The 23,961-nt window shown below is 40.0% G+C and overlaps 1 protein-coding gene across 1 annotated transcript in view; it reads right to left on the reverse strand.

Annotated features, from left to right (window-relative positions):
* Positions 1 to 9,021: 9,021 nt before the first annotated feature.
* Positions 9,022 to 23,961, reverse strand: part of JPH2 (junctophilin 2) — a 103,013-nt gene continuing 88,073 nt past the window's right edge. Inside the window, exons 3-6 of the mRNA XM_077252778.1 lie at positions 18,484 to 18,602; positions 16,926 to 17,845; positions 15,083 to 15,166; positions 9,022 to 9,234 (exon numbers count right to left, since the gene is read on the reverse strand). Of these exons, the coding sequence (XP_077108893.1) occupies positions 15,086 to 15,166; positions 16,926 to 17,845; positions 18,484 to 18,602 (1,120 nt within the window). The 3' untranslated portion in view covers positions 9,022 to 9,234; positions 15,083 to 15,085. The remainder of the gene's footprint in view (positions 9,235 to 15,082; positions 15,167 to 16,925; positions 17,846 to 18,483; positions 18,603 to 23,961) is intronic.

The following is a 23,961-nucleotide window of genomic DNA, read 5'->3' on the forward strand; positions in this document are numbered from 1 at the left end:
TGCTGCATTTACATAACATAGTATGTCACCTCAACAATTTATAACGTAACATAAAGAATAATAAAGGACTTTCACACACAGAAAAAAAATCTCTGTTGATTCTCACACTGAAATAAGCTATTAAGCAATATGATAAGAAAAAAAATACAGTTGAGCACATTTTATTCACATTTCCTATAAATCTATCATATAAGCGCCATGTGACCGTCACAAAAACATTCCATTGTCCACAATGAATTTCTTTTTTACATTGACAAAAAACACAAAGCAAAAAGTGTACAACAAATTGGAGACTCAGACCGACCACGTAAACACTTTCAGTATTTGGTCAGTTTTTTACCTCAGTATTTGTAAGCCAAAACTAGGAGTGGGTGATAAATACAGAAGTGGTGATGACGTGTTTCTATTACCGTATTTTGTGGATTATAAGACGCACCCCAAATTTTGAGGAGAAAAATAGGGAAAAAAAACTTTTTTTTAATAAAATGGTGGTGCTTCTTATAATCCATGCGTCTTATTGCTTACCAGCGGTGGTGGCTGCTGTGAAGTGGGGTCCCAGGGTCACTGCTGGAGGAGGTAAGAGTAGAGCGTTGCTGCAGGCAGTGGGCTGGGATGAGAGTGTGTTCGGATGTGCGGAGCGCCGCTGCGGGTGTTCGGTGCTGCGGGGGCTCTGCCGACATTTTGTGAAAGCCCAGAGCCCCTGCATGGTTTACTATGCGGTGGACTCCGGGAAAATGGCTGCTGGGGGGCGGTGCATGCGCAGAAGGAGATCTCGGCACCAAGATCCCGGGAGATCTCAGCGCTCCACTTTTGCCTTTTCCAGCAGCGACCCTGGGACTCTACTCCACCGCGGCCAGTAAGGTATATCCGCATTATACGACGCACCCCTATTTTCCCCAAAAATTTTTGGGGAAAAGTGCATCTTATAATCCGAAAAATACAGTATACTTTTCCTCTGATTGTTCCACTCCTGGTTTTGGCTTATAAATGCTGAGGTAAAATACTGACCAAATACTGAACATGAGAATGTGGCCTAATAGATAGGCCTCAATCATAGGGTTTGCTTTTTAATTTACAGTATTTCAAAACTTTTTTGCAATATTTACTATAATTTAAAAAAATGTACATACCTCCCAACAGTCTTGCTTTTTTAGGGATTGTCCTGCGAAATGATCCTCGAAAGAGGTGGAGCTTATGCAAAGATACCACAAAATAGTCATTGTTTTAAGGTTTGTGGGCTTTACCATGTAGATTGGGGCAGAGTTTTAAATCTTGAATAGGGATTTTAATGTTGGGAGATAAGTCCGGTTGTCCAACCAGTGTCAGCAAAGCCTCAAAAACTAACTAAAAATCTAACTTGCATAAACATGTAATGAATAAAAAATACAATACCACTCAGTGCACACTTTTTTTTTCAAGATATCCTTTATCAAGACTGGCCATTTTGAACAAAGCAATTAATTGAGCTCAGATTTCATTTCTTATACTGCTATGTGTTGGGGATGCTGCAATGTGATTGATTGCTATAGGCAAAAAGGTCATTTTTTTACTCCTTTAGACGGTTTTGACAAATAAAACCAAAATAATACATCTTTTTCTGGTAGTAACAGGGTTAAATAATTTCTTTCAAGTAAGCATACCGGTAATTCATCCCCATATTAAAAAAAAAGAAAAGAATACTGTCATCCTGCAAACTCATTGTCACTAAATTTTGGGCTAATTTTACAATAATATATTAAAGCATGCATTCTAAAGAAAAAAAAAGCAATTTCTTTTTATATAGCACAAAAAGCATAAAGAAAAAAATTACAGTATCTGAAATGCAGTAGTTGTGCAGACATATAATAAACCCACCCAGCCACATCATGAGTATATAACCAATCAGTAGCTGATATTTAGCATTACACTCTGCACTGATTAACATACTGAGAAACTAGTGACTACAATATATAGAAAAATGCAAAATAAATATAATATTAATTAGTTCATAAAATGGTAATAGTGGGAGGTGAGACCTAAAAATCAGATTTTTTTTGACAAATTTTAGAGTACATAAAGAGGGTGTAAATCAGCATAAAATATTGGTATCAGATGTCTGTAAATAAACACATCACCGTATATACTCGATTTTTTGAAGCCCTTTAAAGTAGAAGTATCACAAAGTATCTCCCCATTTAGTGTGTCACTGTTTAACATATTTGCAATATAATTTTCAATGAAATTACATGTCTCATGTGACCCTATGACAACACTTACCGCTCCAGTGTTCTGGTAGGCCATTTTTTTTTCATTGGGGGGGGGGGGGGGAATCATAAATGTTATTAAAAAATGCTGATATCTGTTATGAAAGATAAATAATAACAGAGAGAAAGAAAGGAAAAGAAAGAGAGAAACAAAGAAAGAAAAAAAGGGAGAGAGAAAGAAAGAAAGAAAGAAAGAAAAGAAAGAAAGAAAGAAAGAAAGAAAGAAAGAAAGAAAGAAAGAAAGAAAGAAAGAAAGAAAGAAAAGAAAAGAAGAAGAAAGAAGAAAGAAAGAAAGAAAGAAAGAAAGAAAGAAAGAAAGAAAGAAAGAAAGAAAGAAAGAAAGAAAGAAAGAAAGAAAGAAAGAAAGAAAAAGAAAGGAAGGAAGAAAAGAAGAGAGAAAACGAGAGAAAGAAAGAAAGAAAGAAAGAAAGAAAGAAAGAAAGAAAGAAAGAAAGAAAGAAAGAAAGAAAGAAAGAAAGAAAGAAAGAAAGAAAGATAAAGAAGAACTATACAAACTGGTTTGGGGTTGCAAGCTATAGGGTACCTACCCCATATCCCCTGCTAAATAAATTTAAAAAAAAATGAGTGGACATGGGTGAATAAAACTCACTTGCTTTCACCACGATTTTCTTGGAGTACGGAGATTTTTTGCATTTATACAGATAGAACTTATCAACATCCAATATAATATTTCCTGCAAACAGGTACATTCTATATTTTGCATAATTTCCTAGTTCTGTACATAACCTAAGATGTTCCATGCTATGTGTATAATATATGATGATCTGACACATATTCCCCAACATGGACCCTCATCATCTCCAGATTACATATCCTGACATATAATATCACCACATCCATGTCTATCTCATATAATTCACAAGGTGCGTTCATGTTGTGTGAGAAGTTTGTACATATTTTTGTCAGTTTTGCTGGAGATAAAAGTCAACAAAAGGTTATATTCACCTTGAAAATTGGTCACGCGATGCTAAGAAATGCCAATCCCAATCAATAGGGGTCCAACTTCTGGGTCCCTGACCATTCCATTGAGTTAATGGGAATATGTCAGCAGGTTTTTCCTATGCAATCTCAGAGCAGTATAAAATAGGGACCGAGACCCTGATTCCAGAGTTGTGTCACTTACTGGCTGCTTGCTGTAGTTTTGATAAAATCCCTGGTGTCTCTGCTGTAGATGAATGCCCTGTATAACCCGATTGCCCAACACACAGGTTCTCCATGCATGTGTTGTGACTGTGACACAGAGGCGACACACGCAGCTGCGGAGCCGGCGCGCTCCAAGTATCCGGGTTCCCACTATAGCTTATTCGGTAAGCGCTATAGCTTGCTGAATAAGCAGGGACCCGATCAAATTAGCTCATCTCTACTAACTACATGCCTATTGTGCCCGACGCCGACACAGACTGCTCCTGCCGGTGATTCAGCAGCTTCTGCTAACATCATGTCAACATACTGTAGCAGCAGCTTCTCATCAGCTTTGCTCTGTTGAGGGAATGTGACTGCTGATCTCATGTTGATTGACATCCGGCTCCCCGCTATCTAACTGTGGTGAGACAGCTGGCAATCAGCATGATATCATCAGTCTCACCCCATCGACAAAGTAGACCAGAAGAGGAGAAGCTGCTTTGGTGATGTGCAGCAGCTGAATCGCCTTCAGGAGCAGACAGTGACCTCCCTGACTGACGCCAGATAGAACAAGCAGGTAGTTAGCAACTACCTGACTATCCGTGTTTAGGCCCATAGTAAAAAAAAATTAAACTATTCCTGGAATACACCCTTTAAAGATAAAAAAATGGAACAAGATTCTACTTATGAAAGAGGTTCATGGAAGTGGAAAGCAAACACCAGACACTTCTACCCTGGGAGATAAAATCTGGCACCATAATGGAGGCTTATTATAATCTCTGTTTAGGGTTAATCTATTCTACACAGTAGCGTAGCTACCGGGGAGCAGATGGTGCGGGCGCCCCGGGCCCGGTGCTCTGAGGGGGCCCACCCGGAGCTACGCTACTGCAATTGTATCGGCGCGCCCAGCGCGCCGATACAGTTACATGCTGCAGCAAAGCAGGGAGAATCGATCTCCCTGCTCTGCCGCCCAGCTGCTATGGGGCCCCTGAGCACGTGGGGGGGCCCGGTGCCAGCAGTGGGCCCCCCGCTGTCATCGGAAGATCAGCTGTACCAGGCATTTAGCCAATACAGCTGATCGCATTGATAGGAGAAGGAGCGCTGCGCTCCTTCTCCCATCATCCCCCTGTCAGTGTCGGCATCTGACGTCGCCTATACTGATAGCGGGCGCGATGACGTCACTGCCCGGCGCCCGCTGTCAGGAGATCAGCGGGAGCAGCGCAGGAACCAGGAAGAAGAGAGGTGAGTATTTATTTATTTATTTTTTATGGGTGCTGATGCCTTATTACAGGGTCTGCTTATGGGGGGGCTGCCTTATTACAGGGTCTGCCTATGGGGGGCTGCCTTATTACAGGGTCTGCCTATGGGGATCTGCCGCCTTATTACAGGGTCTGCCTATGGGGGGGCTGCCTTATTACAGGGTCTGACTAGTGGTTCCAACTTATTACAGGGTCTGACTATGGGGGGCTGCCTTATTACAGGGTCTGACTATGGGGGCTGCCATATTACAGGGTCTGACTATAGGGGTGCTGCCTTATTACAGGGTCTGATTATGGGTGCCGCCTTATTACAGGGTCTGACTATGGGTGCTGCCTTATTACAGGGTCTGACTATGGGGGCTGCCTTATTACAGTGTCTGCCTATGGGGGGGCTGCCTTATTACAGGGTCTGACTATGGGGGCTGCCTTATTACAGGGTCTGACTATAGGGGTGCTGCTTTATTACAGGGTCTGACTATGGGGGCTGCCTTATTACAGAGTCTTACTATGGGGGTGCTGCCTTATTATAGGGTCTGCCTATGGGGATCTGCCGCCTTATTACAGGGTCTGCCTATGGGGATGCTGCCTTATTACAGGGTCTGACTATAGGGGTGCTGCCTCATAACAGGGTCTGACTATGGGGGTGCTGCCTCATTACAGAGTCTGACTATGGGGGTGCTGCCTCATTACAGGGTCTGACTATGGGGGTGCTGCCTCATTACAGGGTCTGACTATGGGGCTGCCTTATTACAGGGTCTGACTATAGGGGTGCTGCCTCATTACACGGTCTGACTATAGGGGTGCTGCCTCATTACAGGGTCTGCCTATAGGGGTGCTGCCTTATTACAGGGTCTGACTATGGGGGCTGCCTTATTACAGGGTCTGCCTATAGGGGTGCTGCCTTATTACAGGGTCTGACTGTGGGGGTGCTGCCTTATTACAGGGTCTGCCTATAGGGGTGCTGCCTTATTACAGGGTCTGCCTATAGGGGTGCTGCCTTATTACAGGGTCTGACTATAGGGGTGCTGCCTCATTACACGGTCTGACTATAGGGGTGCTGCCTCATTACAGGGTCTGCCTATAGGGGTGCTGCCTTATTACAGGGTCTGACTATGGGGGCTGCCTTATTACAGGGTCTGCCTATAGGGGTGCTGCCTTATTACAGGGTCTGACTGTGGGGGTGTTGCCTTATTACAGGGTCTGACTATGGGGGCTGCCTTATTACAGAGTCTTACTATGGGGGTGCTGCCTTATTATAGGGTCTGCCGCCTTATTACAGGGTCTACCTATGGGGGTACTGCCTTGTCACAGGGTCTGACAATGGGGGCTGCTTTATTACAGTGTCTGCCTGTGGGGGCTGCCTTATTACAGGGTCTGACTATGGGGGCTGCCTTATGCTATAGAGTCTGCCTATGGAGAGTGCATTATACTATATTGTGGACTATTTGGTGCATTATGCTACTGTATATGGAGGCTACCTAGGGGGCCATCATACAGTATGGAGATTACAGTGAAGGGGCCATCATACAGTGTTGGAGCCATCAAACAGTTTGGGGGCTACTAAGGGGTCAGTATACTGTGTGGGTGGTATTATACAGTGAGGGGGCATTATACTGTGTATAAGAGAGCATCATGATGTGTATAGGGGAGCTGTACAGGGGGAGACTCGGGACATTATTAAATGTAAAGTGGGCACTTATTGTTATAGGGAAACTCAGGTTACTGTAACTATCAAAGGGGCATACAGGGCATTATTACTTTCTAGGGGGCAAAATATGGGCACTGTTTTCTGGGGCACTTGCACCGTGCATTACTATATTACAGATGGGTGCTTTAGAATTTAGAGGGCAGAGAGAACCACACAGTAAGTGCAGTAATAGGGACACATACGGCTGCAGCGGCTCAGTATTGGGGTATCATGTGCAGTAATAGGGACACATACGGCAGCAGCGGCTCAGTATTGGGGTATCATGTGCAGTAATAGGGACACATACGGCAGCAGCGGCTCAGTATTGGGGAATCAGGGGCAGTAATAGGGACACATACAGCAACAGCGGCTCAGTATTGGGGTATCAGGTGCAGTAATAGGGACACATACGGCAGCAGCGGCTCAGTATTGGGGTATCAGGTGCAGTAATAGGGACACATACAGCAGCAGTGGCTCAGTATATGGGGTATCAGCAGGATGAGTTTGTGCAGGTTGGGAATAGATGATGATGGGGCTGGAATATGAGAAGTTAAATGTGTCTTTGTTGTATTCTCTGCAGACGAGTCCTGGCTGGAAGAAGTTGTCATGTCAGTCTGGGCCAGATGGAAAAGACGGGAAAAATGAACGATTCCATCAGAAAGAACATCAGCGGTAAGTCATTATCTGTAACTGTGCTGTGATCTCTTATATGTTCTGTAGGACTGGTATCTACCACTGACCATATGGCGGTAATATCCTTGTTCGTCTTTATATAGAGATTATTTTCAGTAACAGAGCGGTCATCTGCTGAGGTTCTTCTTCACTATTAGGGCGCGTCACCGAGTTGTAATCAAGGTTACCTGGTTAGGGGCCCACTCAGAAGTTTTGCCCCCCCGAACCAAAACCCTATCTACGCCTCTGATTCTACATGCCACTGCCTGGGGCAACTGGTCTTTCTTCAGACAAGTCTGTGGAACACAATATCAATGGTAGAAGTTGGAGGCCCAGGGTCTGTGATAACATAGATGTATCAGAGAACAGAGACAGTAAGTGTTGTCAGTAGGAGACAATGTTTTTCTCACATAGTTTGTTCAATCCCTTTTTTCATTGTATGCCGATTTTTTAATAAATTGTTCCTGGTCATGATGACCCATGACATACATGGCAACATAAGTCTGAGAATTTCCCTGGAGCTGGCAGGAAAGGGCTACAGTAAAAGTAGAGTTTTTTTCTGTTCTCCACAAGCTTTGTAACAAGAGGTCTTCTAAGTCTAACGTTGGCCATAAGCATAAGGGAGCTGTCTATCTAGATTAGCCGCTATCTCTCCCGATTCCCCAATAAACATGAATGCTTGTTTTGGCCGAGCGTTCCTGTGTTGCCTATGGGAAAGCCACTGCCAAACTCCTCAGGTAGTGGGTCATCTGCGCAACGAACAAAAGGATTAGCTCCTGAAATTCAACTAGTCGGATCCTTTTCTTCCCTGGCCTCTTTTGTCAGAGATGAATTGAGAGGGACCAATACATTAAATGGTCGGCCAATCCCAACAAAATTGGCAGGCTTTTGTATTATGTGTATTGGAGCCTTTACTATAAGGCACAGCTCCCGGAGACTCCCTGCTCTGACTGGAACAACCCAACATGGTGAACATGTCATAGGCTTGGAAAGCACAATGATTCTGGTGTGGAAACAGTCCTGATGGTTGCAATCTTAAACATGTGTCAATCAAAAAGCAACTTTGATCCCATATAGTTACTTTCATAAAGATTTTTAAGAAGGTCTCCGTTAAAAACATTTACATTGGCACTGCATATGTGACATATTTTGTGTCCCTTTGAGGGTTAATATCTACAGCTGGATAGATAGATAGATAGATAGATAGATAGATAGATAGATAGATAGATAGATAGATAGATCAATAGAGATTAGATTAATAGAAGACAGATAATTAGAGTCTTTTAGGGATTAAAGCTAGAGCAGAAACATAACCTTTCCAATTATCTGTCCATCTACTAATCTATCTTAGTATGAAATGTATCTAATATATCTAAAATATCTATAAAAAAAAATCTAAGCAGCAAAACCCAGCTACCAAATACTGAATGGCAAACAGCTCAATAAATTATAATTACTCGCCAAACCCATGCAACATCCACAATAGCTGTCTGATAAGCAGATCCCAGCCCCTGATGAATTAAATGAACATTCCAGGGAATATGGGGTTCAATGTGCTGAAAGTGCAATGTTTTTATTTTTTTTTCTCCCACGCGTTTACAACAGACACCAATGTGCACCTCAGTATGCATTGTATTATTCTGTAAAAACATCTCTAGGACAAACCAGTCACACATGCAAAGTCTATCTAGAAAATTCTATCCTTTAAGACATGGGGTTGGATCATGGTGTTACATTGTTATATAGCATGAAAACGTGTAAACATGTCTGCTTCCTCCAATAGGCAATTGCCAACCTGCACCCTGCACACAGAAAATAAATACCCAGTAACCTGTCCAAACACGAAAGCTACACTTGTGCATTGGGTTAGTGCTCTCCATGACTTCAGGTGGTCAATGTGTCCATGGAAGAACTCCGCAAACCCAAGTTTCTGAGCTCTTATTCACAGATACTTTTTTTTCTTTTTGTATTTTTTTATTTTTTACTTTTTGTCATTGTGATATACCTCAACTCTATATTCTTTCTTTGCAAACAAGACGGTGGAACACCTCAGTGCAGTGCGACAGAGGAAAGAAGTAAAATCAATTGCTGGAATAGAACTTGGAAGGATCGGTCTAATATCACTCATCTTCTTAACTGTCTGTCAAGGCACAAATCGGCTTTTTTTTTCCTGATAACTTCTCGTCCTGCATCAGAAAGATTGATTGGAAAATCCAAGGATCTGTCATTCCTGAGAAAAAGAACACAATCACAAGTCACAAGATCTGAGTGTAATTCTACCAGAACAGTGTGGTTATGAGATTTATCTTTGAGAGGGGGGTCTTGAACTTGGGATGCTCCTCCATGACATCCATATGTCCAAAGAAGAAGGCATATAGAAAAGAGTTGTCTAAATGAGATTACCCCTTTAAGCAGTGTTAGACAGAGAAAAGTTGCAGATTATGATAATATTCTGATTTGGCATCTCAAGGTAAGTATTGGAGTGATGTTTATTATTGTATATATATTGCATCAACCACTATTTACTACTTTTTACTAGTGCATGAGCCTCTGTTTCCAGCAATAGTGTTATAATGCCAATAATTGTTTAAAAAAAAGGACGTTCCTGTTCACTTTGTGTGTAGCTGAAGCACATTTTACTTTCACTTTGCAAGATGACAGACAAGATACTAAGATCTTAACCTATAAGAAATACCAGTTGTAAACTGTGTTATCTTTGTTCCTGAATAAATATACTGCATAGTCACTGAATGACTGGACAGTACAGAGTTTAATCCTGTGCCAACAGGTTATATGCCCAGAGATCCAGAAAAGCGAAGAAACAGAGAACAGCACAGGGGAGAGAGAACAAAAGTGTACTAAGCATAAGAAACAAAGATGGCTGACAGCAGCAACTCTGCTAAGTTCACAGTGACAAATCTGACTAACTACAACTACCAATCCTGGAAATTCATGGGAAAGATGTTGATAAGAGAAGGTGCATGAAAATGCACACAGGAGTCCAGACCTGACCAACTACCAGAAGACTGGGTAGAGAAGAATCACAAAGTACTATCTCCCTCAGTAGAGAGAATGATCACATGTGCATGTATTTAAATGTGAAACTGCAAAAGAAATCTGGGAACAGCTGCAGAATCTGCATGAAAAGATAAATATCAGCAATAAGCTCTATTTAATGAGAAATTTGTATCAGTCTAAGATGGATAAGGGCCAAGATATGCAGGATTACATAGGAAATATTCTAGAAATTGCAGAGCGCCTGCGGGGAATTGGGGAAGATCTAAAGGATTTCCATATTGCTGCACTACTACTAAGTGGTCTACCAAAAAGCTATGACACACTTGTAACTGCACTAGATGCATGCCCAGATTATGAGCTTACATTGGAGTGCATCAGAAGAAAGCTTGTAGATGAGCATAAGAGAAAAACAGAAAGTGTAAGCAGCAGTGAGGTATCTAAAGCAGAATCCTCTTTAAAAACCAAAGATCTACACCCCCCAAAAAATGTAATTTGAAGGAAACATGTGAGTGTTTTGTCTGCAAGAAATGAGGGCACCTATAGGATGACTGCAGAGTATGGAAAGCTAGAATCAATCAGCTAAAAAAGCAAAACAATGATCAAAGAGTTAAAAGTGACATTATTGAAGAACATGACACTTTGAGTACTGAAGCTGCATTTACTGTTAATGCAAATACATCAAAGCATGCATGGTGTATAAACTCTGGCCAGCTAGTCATATGACTAATGACAGAAGCTTCTTCTCTGACCTTGACTAAAGTAAGTCAGAGAAAGTGATCTTGGCTAATGGTCAGTATATGAATTCAGAAGGAATAGGAGATGGTTACATTAATTGTCAACTCTCCCCAACACAAAGCAGAAAGATCCCTGTAAAGGACGTGCTCTATCTCCTTAGTCTTGAAAGCAATCTGTTATCTGTTAAGAAACTCAGGAGACAAAGAATAAAGTTACATTTAAAGATAGCAGTTGTATCATCTCAAAAAAAGGTCACACACTAGCAGAAGGAAAAATCAAAGATGAGTTGTACCAGCTAAAATGCAAGGAAAGTGTATACACTGCTAAACATGAACAGCACAAGAATTGTATTCATGTATGGCACAAACATCTTGCACATAGATACCCAGAACCAATAAAAAAGTTAGTTAATAAACCACTTGATGATGGCATGATAGTCGATCTGGGCAATCAGACAATCAAATGTACTAGCTGTCTTAAAGGAAAATGTAAAGAAAATCTTTTCCTAAGAATAGAACTACAAAATCAGAACAGTTTCTGGACTTAATACATACAAAGGTTTGTGGTCCGATGAGTACTCAAACTCCTGGAAAGCAGAGATACTTTTTCACATTTATTGGTGATTATTGGGGATATACAGTCATATATCTGCTTCAGAGCAATGATGAAGCTCCAGAGAAACCTGAAATATATCTCACTGAAGTGAATTTTGTGAAAAAAGTGAAATTTGGGAGAATGTCGAAAATTCTGTGTGCAGATAATATATCTGAATACACAAGTACTGAGACACAAAGCGTTTTTAGGGAAATTTGAATAGTGTTTCAAATCACTGTATCAATACAACCCTGAACAGAATGGTGTAGGGGAAAGAAGGAACTGGACATTTTGTGAAAATGGTAGAGGTATGCTATTTGATGAAGATTTGCCAACAACATCTAGGGGTGAAGCAATCATGACAGCTTGCTATCTTCAAAACAGACTACCAGGTGAAACTACTGAGAAAACACCATTTGATCAATGGAACAGCAAGAAGCCTGAACTAACTATAACACATAAGAATTCGTAAGTAAAGAATTTCTACATATTCCCACAGAAAAGGGTAAAAGTGGTAATCTCATGCAAAAAAGGGAATCCTGGTGGGCTACAGTGAAACCCAGAAAAGATTTAGAATCCTGTACCCAGAAAGGATTAAGGCACAATAAGCAGCGATGTAGTGATTGATGAGCACTTTGTGTCACTCAAGTTTCATGACATCATACCAGAAGTCCAGCTGAAACAACAACAATCTCAGTCACAATTTCAAAAAAACAAGAAAAAGATGTAGACGTTTGGTTAGGTTCTTCAACCACTGAAGAAGCAACAGAAAAGTCAGGAGATTGTCAAGATCAAACAAAGGCATACCAGCTAAGCGTCTATCCTACTTTGTCAAAACACTACCAGAGTCAGAGCCGCTGTCATGGGATGAGATGCAACAACTACATTTCCATGAAAAACTGAAGTGGATTAATGCTGCTAATGAGGAAATTAAATCCTTTTGTCAACTTCAAACTTGGAAACTCACCAAACTACCACAAGGCAAGAAAGCAATCAAATGCAAATGGATTTTTAAGACCAAGTATGCCTCTGAACACAAGGTCCACAGATTTAAAGCAAGATTAATCCCAAAAGGATATTCTCAGAAATATGGTGAAGATTATGATTCCACATTTTCTCAAGTTGCTAAGCAGACCACATTCAGGACTCTAATGACAATAGCTGCTGTACAAAAGATGTTTTTCAGACATTTGGACATTAAAACTGCCTTTTTAAATGGTGATATTGAAGAGAACTTGTACATAACTTAACCTGCGGGTTATATCAAAAAGGGTAAATAGAATCCCGTTTGTAAACTACAAAAATCTCTCTATGGTCTTAAGCAATTGGCAACAGCATGGAACACCAAAATACAGTTTTACTGTAAGAAGGATTTAAAAGAGGTCAAGCAGATCCATGTTTATACACAAAATGTACAAATGGAAAGTGGACGTATATTCTCTTATACAGTATGTGGACGATATGATTACGGTGCATCAAGAAGAAACAGAAATTGATTGATGACAAAAATTCTAAATCAGCATTTTGAAATCAAAGACATTGCAAATGTGACTTATTATCTAGGAATTCAGGTCCAAAGAGAAGAAGTCTTCTTCTAAACAAAAGAGCAAAAATCAGCTCAATTCTGAATCAGTTTGGAATGTCAGAAGCCAAAGGTATATCAACCCCAATGGAAACATCCTATTTAAAATTGGAAGAAGATGATCTGTTACCTAACAATGAGAAATACAGACAGACAGTGGGAGCACTTCTACACATAGCAACTATGACTTGAACGAATATCATAGCAACAATTGGAATTCTCTGCAGATATGTGGAAAAACCACACCAAAAAGTACTGTAATGCCATTACGAGAGTTCTTTGATTTTTGAAAGAGATTCAAGACATAAATGTACGGATATCTGCAAAAGGAGATCTAAATCTCATAGGCTATGTGGCTGCAGATTTGACTGGTGGTCATAAATCCACTATTTGTTCAAGCTTGGAGAAAGTTCAATTTGCTGGTCCAGCAGGTGTCTGAAGCCTTGTCATCTACAGAAGCAGAGTATGTGTCTGCAGCCTACACAAGTCAAGAGGTAATTTGGTTATACCAATTAGGCAATCTTGGTAAGCCATCAACTCAACCAATGGTGATTTATTAAGACAACCAAGGATGCATTAAACTTGATACAATGAGAAGATCAATGTGAGAACCAAACACATTGATGTTAAACATCATCACCGATGTGATTTGATAGGACGTGGCATAATTGAGTTTGCTCATTGCGAGACTGACCAGATGATAGCTGATGTTATGCCAAAGCCACTTTCAAGAGCCAAATTTGAAGAATTCAGAACTACTATGGGACTTGCAGGATAAGTAGTTGTTGAGTGAGGGTGTTGGAATAATGCTTATTATTGTATATATTACATCAACTACTATTTACATTTACTACTGTTAAAAAAGTGCATGAGTTTCTGTCTCCAGCAATAATGTAATATTGTCAGTAAAGCACTGTTTAAAAAAGCAAAAAACAGGAAGTTCCTGTTCACTATGTGTAGCTGAAGAAAAACAAAAAACTGAGCCGGAGTATGACTTGAAAACATGCATGAGGTAAAGGCATGTTCACACTGGCCATAGAAATAAGCAAAACAAAAGAAAAAGCAATGTGTGCATATACCCTAATGAAAATAAATAAGCAAAAAAGCAAGTGCATTAAATAATGTTACATAGGGTATTTAGTAAACACTGTTTTTTTATTTAAAAAAAAAGCATAAAGCTGTCCCACCACGACAAGGTATGCCCAATTGGGACAGATCAAAAAAAGCATAAAGTTGTCACACCGCGACAAGGTATTCCCAATTGGGACAGTAACTGTCCCAATTGGGTGTACCTTGTCGCGGTGGGACAGATTTATGCTTTTTTTTAATCAAAAACATTGTTTACCAAATACCCTATGTTAATTATTTAATGCACTTGCTTTTTTGCTTATTTATTTTCATTAGGGAATATGCACACATTGCTTTTTCTTTGTTTTTTTATGTGTAGCTGAAGTAGTTTTACTTTCAGTTTGCAAGATGACAGACAAGATGCTAAGATCCTAAGCTATAAGGAATGTCAGTTGTAAGCTGTATTATCTTTGTTCCTGAATAAACATATATTCATTATTAAACGGCTGGATAGTACAGAGATTAATCCACTGCCAACAGTAAGAAAATCTAAAGTAATTTTTTTAACGTAAAATTGTGGTCTGATACCTAAATTGCCCTGTATAAACATTAATTTTTAACCCACGACCACTTTTGTAATGTTTTGTGTTCGCTATACAGCTCATTTCTATATCTGTGTTCTTACTTTACTTCCTATGAGGGTCCGTTTGCCTCTCAGCATTCAATGTGGATTCTAAAATGGGACATCATCAGGGGGTGGCGAAGTGGTCACTCCCCAATAATGTGACTGCTGGGCTATACCCCTGATGACAGCCAATTTAAGAGTCCCCAGTGAATGCTATGACTCAAAAGGATCATCAAAAGAAAAAAGTAAGAACGGTACAGAATTTCATAATCACGCAAATTATGAAGGTGGTTAGGTTTTAAAATTAGATAGTTATACAGGACATTTTATGTATAGGACAACCCAGAAAAAAATCTTCTTATTTTGAGAAGTTAGTGTTTTAATGTGTAAGATTACTTATAAATTACTTAAAAATGTAAGGTGTCCTAATTGTTTACTCTTGAAGGTAATACTTACGCTTCATGTCAGTAGATGTACGAATAGGATAGACAGGCCAATATTCAGTAATATTACCATGCAGATCATAATTGTATCAGGTCTCTGTAAAACAGAAGATGGCACAATTAGTAACCTGGACTGAGTATTATAAGAAGAAATTTGGCAAAGAAATAGAGATATAATTATAACCACATATTTATATTTTACTATGTAAATGAATGCCCACCCGTGATCACCATTTTTTATCTACATAGATTAATATAGTGATCAAAGCTTTTTTTGCTATGTTCCAAATAATATTTCCAGAGTATTAAAGGGGTTGCCCAGGTTTGGCACAGAAGTGACTGTTCTTAGTTGAAGTCTTGTGAATCCATAGATCATGCACTGTGCGCGCTGCTAGGATTCTCCGGTGCCGGCGACAAGACCGGGCGGTCATGTGACAGCATGTATGCAATATGCATGCTCCCGGCCACATTCCGAATAGATGTGTCTGGCCTCGCTCTATGTAAATGAACTGAGTGAAGCCGCTCATGTGTCTAGTCAGAATTTGTCTGGAAGTATATATAACACATATTTGCGGTCACGTGACCACCCTGTCTCCCCACCGGCACAGGAGAATCCTGACAGCGTACACTGTGCATGATGTAAGGATTCACAAGTATGGAGTCACATAGAGTGAGTGCAGACTGTCATGCCATACCTGAACAACCCGTTTAAAATATTAAAATGTTGCCAACCTATGCCACTACTAGATGGGAGCTTAAAAGCTAGCCGCTTACAAATTGTACATTAAATTTACCATAATAATTACCGGTAGCTAGTATGCCATATACTCCTCAGGTACAGGCAGGCAACATTTTATCTATTTAAGGATTTTTGACCTCTGGGACTACCAGAGATTCTAATAATGAGACTCTGGCCCCTAAGATGAAGAGGTTGCGTGCTTGACTTTCTCTGGCGGTCTTAGACAATTTCTATATTTTGACACAGAAAAAAAAAAGAAATACAATATAGATGCACACACCTAAAATCTGACAAATTTTATTGATGTACAATCCATAAAAACTATAAAATGTCAGTACAAAAACCATAAATCACCTCCAGCATCAATGTATAAAATAGACACAGAAAAGCACACACCATGCATTAAATGCAAACAATATAATAACTCAGGTATATAGTTATACCTAGGCATATAGGAAGTGTATCAATGTTTAGATTTAAAAAATTTTTTTATTGATATACACAGTAAAATCAAGTAAAAAAAACTAAAGAAAGATACTGAGTTCTTTATCCAGTACCTTTCTTGAGTTTTTTACTTGTTTTTACTGTGTATATCAATAAAAAATATTTTTTAATCTAAACATTGATACACTCCCTATATACCTGGGTATACCTATATACTTCAGTTATTAAATTGTTATAGCTTTATCTTTAGGAAGTGATACCCATGAGTTTAGGGTCACTTTACTCAGAGGACTAAATATTATATAAGTATTAAATGCAAACAGTATAGTACCGTATATTATCCTGGCAGTATAGATATCATAGTTATTACATGCAAAATCAATACAACATCCCCCACAAAGGTATGTCATATGTCAACTATAATATACAATGATGCTGAAGTTGGGATAGTATATCAATAATAAAAGGAGGCTGTAACTAAATATGCAATGTAATGAAAAAGATCATGAAGTCCAGGCTGTCACAGTATTAACAACAATAATATAAAATTGTCAAATACACTAATAAAGCATAGCATTGCTCCCCCTAATACGCAAAAAAATCCAATATGCAAGCCAGATCTCTTAGCCTTTGCCCCTGTTAAACTGAATTACATGCCATTTATCAAGCCTACCTCTTCATTTTCTTCTTCTTGTTTTTCAGCAGTTGCAGCTTGGGCACCTTTTTTAAGCAAGCTCTTAGGTTCAAACTTAACCAAGGCCTTTGATTCAGTCTTTGCTGGAGCTTTGGGTTCAGGCTTTGGAGCAACAGCTTTTGGAGGACCTTTTGGCTCTGCTTTGGCAGGAGCAGCTTTCTGTCCAACCTTTGGTTCAGTCTTCTGTATAGTTTTGGGCTCATATTTCTGTACAATCTTGGTCTCGCTCTTGGCTTCTAAAACCTTCACATCCAGTCTATTGTCTTCACTGGGTTTAGCTTTGATTTCTTTTTTGGGGGATTCAATAGCAGCCTTCTGTTCTTGGAGTTTTTGCGAAGGTAAAATGTCCTTCTTGCCTTCCTTCAAATCAGGAGTTTTTGACTTGGTTGGTGCTTCTGGTGATGGGAATGCTTTTTCCTCATAATCCAGTGGAGGAGTCACTGGGGAGGTCCGCACAGCATAGCTGTGATAGCCCTTGTGAAACTCAACATCTGGATTGGACGACTGATTTCCCAACCGTTGAAGTGGTTTCATCTGGCTTTCAAATTTGCTGGTCATATCTTGGTTACTTGGCTTGGACGGGCTGTTAGATGGGGATGCAGCTTGACTTCCACCACGAGTATGTTCCCCATTCCAGTTTCCCGGAGTTAATAACCTCTCCTTTTGGGAGCTTGTCCTAAGTCTCTTGGCATCTGGTGGAGTCGCAGCCATTGGTGGGGATGGGGTTCGTACTGGAGAAACATCTTCTAAAGTTGGTTGCTTATCTGGTACTTGAGGACTTTCAGAAGGCGTTGCTGCAGGTTGCTCTTGATTGGCACCACTGGCTTGCTCTTTCAGTTCCATTGGTTCTGCATTTTCTATGATTTCTTGCATTAGCTTTCTTTTTATGTATTCTGGCCCTAAAGTGAATGCAGCATATTTATTAGCAGTTGACTTATTGCATGAAACACCTGCATTTATAGGTTGTGTCTGGTATTACAGCTTTATCTAATTCATACTTGGATGATTTAGTGAATCCTGCATTTAACAGGGGGTTGGACAAGATGACCCTGGAGGTCCCTTCCAACTCTACCATTCTATGATTCTATGATACATTGTACAATCTAAATGCTCCCTCGTTCTTAGACTAATCCCACGGCATCCCGCAGTACAGATTTAATCTATATGGGAATCCAGCAGGAAGTGTTCAATTTCCCTGCAGCGCCCCTACAGGTGACAAGAATCATTACACAATTCCTACTGAAGTCAAAGGGGTGTAATGCATGGACGAGTCTAGTCCTATACTTTTTATAGTTTTTCTGGCTAATAGGGGAAGGCCCTAAGAAAATGAGATATTCTCTTTCTATTTCTATTAATTTCTATTAACTCCTTGGCAACGAATATGTATGAACTACATGTATGAGGCTGTCTAATAGAAATGGAGAATTGTGAAAACGCACAAAGGGACCCAAAAGAGGCTCCTGAAGCACATAAAAACCCTAGTATAAAAATGGCATATAATGAGAAGTGGTGTTAAATCATGATATACGTCATGTACCTGGCTGGTAGAAATCTGGTGAGAGCTCTCGTGCCATAGTTCTTGAAATGCTGGACTCGTTGTTTGCTGCTTGTGCTGCTTGCTCAGCTCCATCTGCTTTGGCTTTGGCATGAGCTGTCCTAAGACATGAAAAAATTTTATATAACATCAGTGATGACGTATTTATCCCTAATTTTATATTACTTTCTAATTCAGATTGCAATTAAAAGGGATGAATGCGACTATTACCTTATTATGTTATTATACAGTAGCATATGTAATCCGTCAATATGCCTAGGGTTAGCCATACTAGTGCAGCCGCAAAGGGGCCTAAGAGGTAAGGGGACCCACTTCCATCTCGAAAACTGTAAGCCACTTTTGTCACAGACACGTTGTTTGGGCTGCAAAGAGACCATATATTGTTCTGTTTGTGTCCGCCACTGTATATGCCCATATGAAAATAGACAAAATATGTAGTTCACTATCAATGTATTAGTTTACGGTTAACCTGCTGAAATTTCTGCAACTGTTCCATGTATCATGGGGCTTGCATAAATCCATGTGAATGCTACAGAAGCCACCCATTTTATATGTACGGAGTGGAATTTCAGTCATAGTTATTCTGCATAGGTAGGTAGCAGTAGAAAATCAATAGAAGATCATTAGACAGACATCAAATAGAGATAGATAGATAGATAGATAGATAGATAGATAGATAGATAGATAGATAGATAGATAGATAGAGATGAGATATATGGATAGATAGATAGATAGATAGATAGATAGAGATGAGATATATGGATAGATAGATAGATAGATAGATAGATAGATAGATAGATACAGATGAGATATATGGATAGATAGATAGATAGATAGATAGATAGATAGATATGGGATAGATAATAGATAGATAGATAGATAGATAGATAGATAGATAGATAGATAGATAGATAGATACAGATGAGCTAGATAGACAGACAGACAAAACTGAAAAATTGAAGCAGCACTGTGCATAAATAGAGAAGAATGCAAGTTTTCAGATCCTGATTCTCTAGGTAATCCAAAATTGAGTAAATTATGTCTCTATCTTAAGATAGATAGCTAGATAGATAGAATACATAGTGATTGTATCTAAATCTTATAAAATGGACAGTAATCCCGTGCCTCAGCCATCCAGCACATGCTAGATTAATTACATTTTTCTACACTCACATTTCTCCAGTTCAGAACCTATCTGGCTGATTTTGCTAAACTACTGTAACTGGATCTTGAAAAAAATATAGATTAATATGTCTCACCCGGCAATACGCACAGATGGGACGAGGCTCCGGTGACAGATATATATACATTGCTGCTGTTACTGGGAACAACTGCTTATAATAGAGACTGGGAAGAAATTTACGAGATTTTCTAAACACTCACTATAATATATAGCACATTAAATTGAAAGGGACAACACTAGGGATCTCGCCATGAAATAAATCAGCAGAATGGCTTGAGTTAAGGTGATTCAATCAGCCTGAACATTAAAAGGTTATTTATCCCTCCAAAAATGATTATGGCTATAGTTTAATTATTTCTTTAAGACACAAGCTGAATATTAAAGGGAATCTGTCACAAGGTTGTTGCCATCTTATCTGAGAGCACCATAATGTAGACACACATACCCTGATTATAACTATGTGGCACTTACTGGGCATCTTGCTGTAGTTTTATTAAAATCACTGTTTAATCAGCAGGAGATAATTGAGATTATTCCTAGAGGACTAGTAGTCTCATGCCATGTAGTCCTCCATATTAATGAGCCCTGTATAACTCCGCCCCCACCACTGATTGGCTACTTTCTGTGTATACAATGCATAGGCAGAAATCTGCCAATTAGTGGTGTGGATGGGGTTATAAGGGGTTCAGCATCCAGAGAGCATGTAGATTTCCAGCAGATAAAACTGTGAGTAGGGTATGTGCAGAAAACATTTAGGCATACCCCCCAAGTTTTTCAAGAGGAAGATACTTTAAAGAACACTGGTGCTTTTTTCCTGATACTCTTCTTTAGCTTTATTTTTGGTTGTTTCTTGAGTGCTTTTTCAATGTTTTTGGCAGTTTTTTTGCACTTTTCTAGTGTTTTCATGGAATCTTTTTTCCTTTTGTTTTCCCCCCTAAATTTAACTCCATTCAGCAACAAAGAAACCATTAACATATTTGCAAGCAAAAAATGTTCACGAAGACATCCAGACATGTTATAAGCCTTTCCATTGACTGGCATTACAAAATATAGATGGTCTATGCAGCAGAAGATGCCTGGAGAATGGTAACATCACTTTTTCAAACAATTGGCTCAAAAGCGTGAACATATGGACAGCGAGTCGTTTTTATCTTCTATCTGTTTTTTTAGAATCAGAGTTAACATCAAAAATAAGAACACACATTTGTAATATAAAGATAAAATGAGAATTAACAGAGAAACAAAAAGTAATGTAAAAATAATCCAAAAATATTATTCAACTACATGAACAGTAAGAAACTCAGAAATTATAGTTTTTGCCCTCTCAAAAATATTCTGGGTGAAATGGTGGAAGAAAGTGAAGGAAAGGAAATCTGCTAAACGCCTTTTTCTCTATGTTATTTACACAAGAAAATCCCATGACAGATGACATGATCAGGGATACTAACAATTCTCCACTAAATGTCGCTTGCTTAACCCAGCGATAAGTATGGCCTCTCCTCAAAAACACTAAAATAGGCAGATCTTCAGGCCTGGATAGTATACATCCCCCGAGTATTGCAGAAATTAAAGGGAACCTGTCACCTCCAAAATCGCTGGTGAGGTAAGCTCACCGGCATCAGGGGCTTATCTACAGCATTCTTTAATGCTGTAGATAAGCCGCCGATGTTACCTGAAAGAGGAGAAAAAGACGTTAGATTATACTCACCCAGGGGCGGTCCCGCTGCAGTCCGGTCAGATGGGTGTCTCCGGTCCGCTCCGGCGCCTCCCATCTTCATTCCATGACGTCCTCTTCGGGCCTTTACGCCGCGGCTCCGGCCTCTCTGACCTTTCCGGCGCCTGCGCACTGCAGTACTTTGCTCTGCCCTCAACAGGGCAGACAAAGTACGCCTGCGCCGGAGCCGCGGCGTAAAGACCCGAAGAGGACGTCATGGAACGAAGATGGGAGGCGCCGGAGCGGACCGGAGACACCCATCCGACCGGACCGCAGCGGGACCGCCCCTGGGTGAGTATAATCGAATGTCTTTTTCTCCTCTTTCAGGTAACATCGGGGGCTTATCTACAGCATTACAGAATGCAGTAGATAAGCCCCTGATGCCGGTGAGCTTACCTCACCAGCGATTTTTGGGGTGACAGGTTCCCTTTAAGTAATGTGAGGAACAAGCCATTATTTTTAACATTCACAGATGTCATAATAAGGTCTGTACCACAGGACTGGTGCATAGTAACTGTGATGCCAATGTTAAAAAGGAGACAACTCTGAGCCTGGAAATTATAGGGCTGTAAGTTTAACCTCTACTGTATCTAAAATCCTTCAAGTTTTCCGAAGAGATGCTATTCTGGAGTATCTCAATAAAATATCCTCATGACATCATGTACAGCACCATGGAATTAATGGTGCTATATAAATAAATAATAATAATAATAATAAAAATAATAATAAAATAATGTAAATAGCAAATAGGCAAGGACTATATTGTAAGTGGGCAAGGTATAATTGCAGCGGCAAAAAACAAGTCAAGTTAAAGTGGTTTATTCAAGTAGACCTCGCCTAACTATTAAGAGATATAATAATGCCATGTAAGCAGATAAATAAGATAATTATATCTATATGGAGGAAAAAAGGGAAAGAGAAATAAAAAGGTGGAGAAGGAAGGAAGAAAGAAGCTGAAGAAAGGGGTGGGACGGGATAAGGAAAAGCAGATGTAGCATAGCTGGCAAGGACAGGGTTAAATCCAAACTCTGCAGTGTTTGATTAGAAGCATCTGCAGTGTGTCTCTTAGGCTATGTCCCCACGGTCAGTATTAGCCAGCGCTTTGGACGCAGCACATGTCCGCTCCGTCCAAAGCAAAGCGCAGCCTGCTTTTGAATGAAGGGGATTCCACATGTGTTCATTGAACCGTGCGGAATCACTGCGTAGAATACATTGGACGGTGATATTTAACCTGCAGAGACTGAGTGTCTCCGTAAGATAAACAGACATGCTGCCGTCTGGAAAGACTCGCTGCGTGTCCGTCTCCACAGTGAAGCCGCTGGCGCCGGTGCACGCATAGTGGACATGGGATTTCTTGAAATCCCATCCACTATGCTGTAACATCTGGCCGCTGCGAACTGGACGCTGCGGATGTACAGAGCGTCCAACCCGCAGCATTTACTGACCGTGGGAACATACCCTAAGAAGCAGGAAGTATGTTAATTGTGTGTGTCAGTCTCCTGAGAGAGTGTCCATCTGCTGGATGAAGCAGAGGCGAATGTATTACCTAGTGAACGCACAGACTGTGCACCAGACTGGATGTTAGTGCCTGGACAAAGCTAGGGATTTAGGTTTATGAGTTTGTTTTGGTGCTGTCCAACCTGTCGAAAGCAGTAAAAACTGCATGTGTTTGGAACTATACTGCATTGCCTGTATGATTGTTACCTAAGGCCTAATGCCAAAAGCCTACCAGAGAGAGTGAAACCCTTACACAGGAAAAACAAGAATAATTGAGAACCTCCATCAGCAAAATCTCTAAAGTCCATCCAAGAGTCAAGTGATTATTTAGAAATTCATATGTTCAGACATTTGAGCATTTAGAACACACTTTTACAGATGGCTTTCAGAGACTGGCCTGAAAAAAAGTGCATATGCCTTTTGTGCAGGGGTAGGGAACCTTTTCTCTGCCAAGGGCAATTTGGATATTTACACCATCAATCACAGTCTGTACAAAATTATCAACTTGAAAATGATCGTGCTATATTTGGTCAAACCAATCACTCACTCCTAATGCGATGGCTGGAACTGCTTTTCTATGGTGAGACGTGTGATGTTAGGTGTTGTTGATACTCTCAATCTGGAGCGCAATTGACTCTTTGTGATAAGTTTTGTAAAGAACTGATCTCAGCAGTAAGTTCTTTCAAACACAATTGTATATTACACTGCATGTCTCCTCACAGTGGGAAATTCATCACTGTTCATGTTACATTTTTAGAATTCAAGCAGTGGAAGGTCTACTGTATATACATCATATAGGATACACTGAGACTGCTGTATACATCACATAAAAGACACTGGGACTGATACACACATTACATAAGAGAGTTGGGCTGATGTATACATCACATAAGAGACACCACGACTGATGGGTTCATCATTAGAGGGTCAAGGAGCGCAGAACATGCTAACTCTGCTGACACAGGCACTTAATTGCACGTGCCAAAGGACTCAGTAGTTATCATTGTGTGGGCTTGCTCACAGTAAAGAGAGGAATTCAAGGGCTGGTAGATATCAAAACAGGGCC

Source organism: Ranitomeya variabilis, chromosome 4 (assembly GCF_051348905.1).
Source record: "Ranitomeya variabilis isolate aRanVar5 chromosome 4, aRanVar5.hap1, whole genome shotgun sequence".
In the NCBI taxonomy this organism is placed as follows: domain Eukaryota; kingdom Metazoa; phylum Chordata; class Amphibia; order Anura; family Dendrobatidae; genus Ranitomeya; species Ranitomeya variabilis.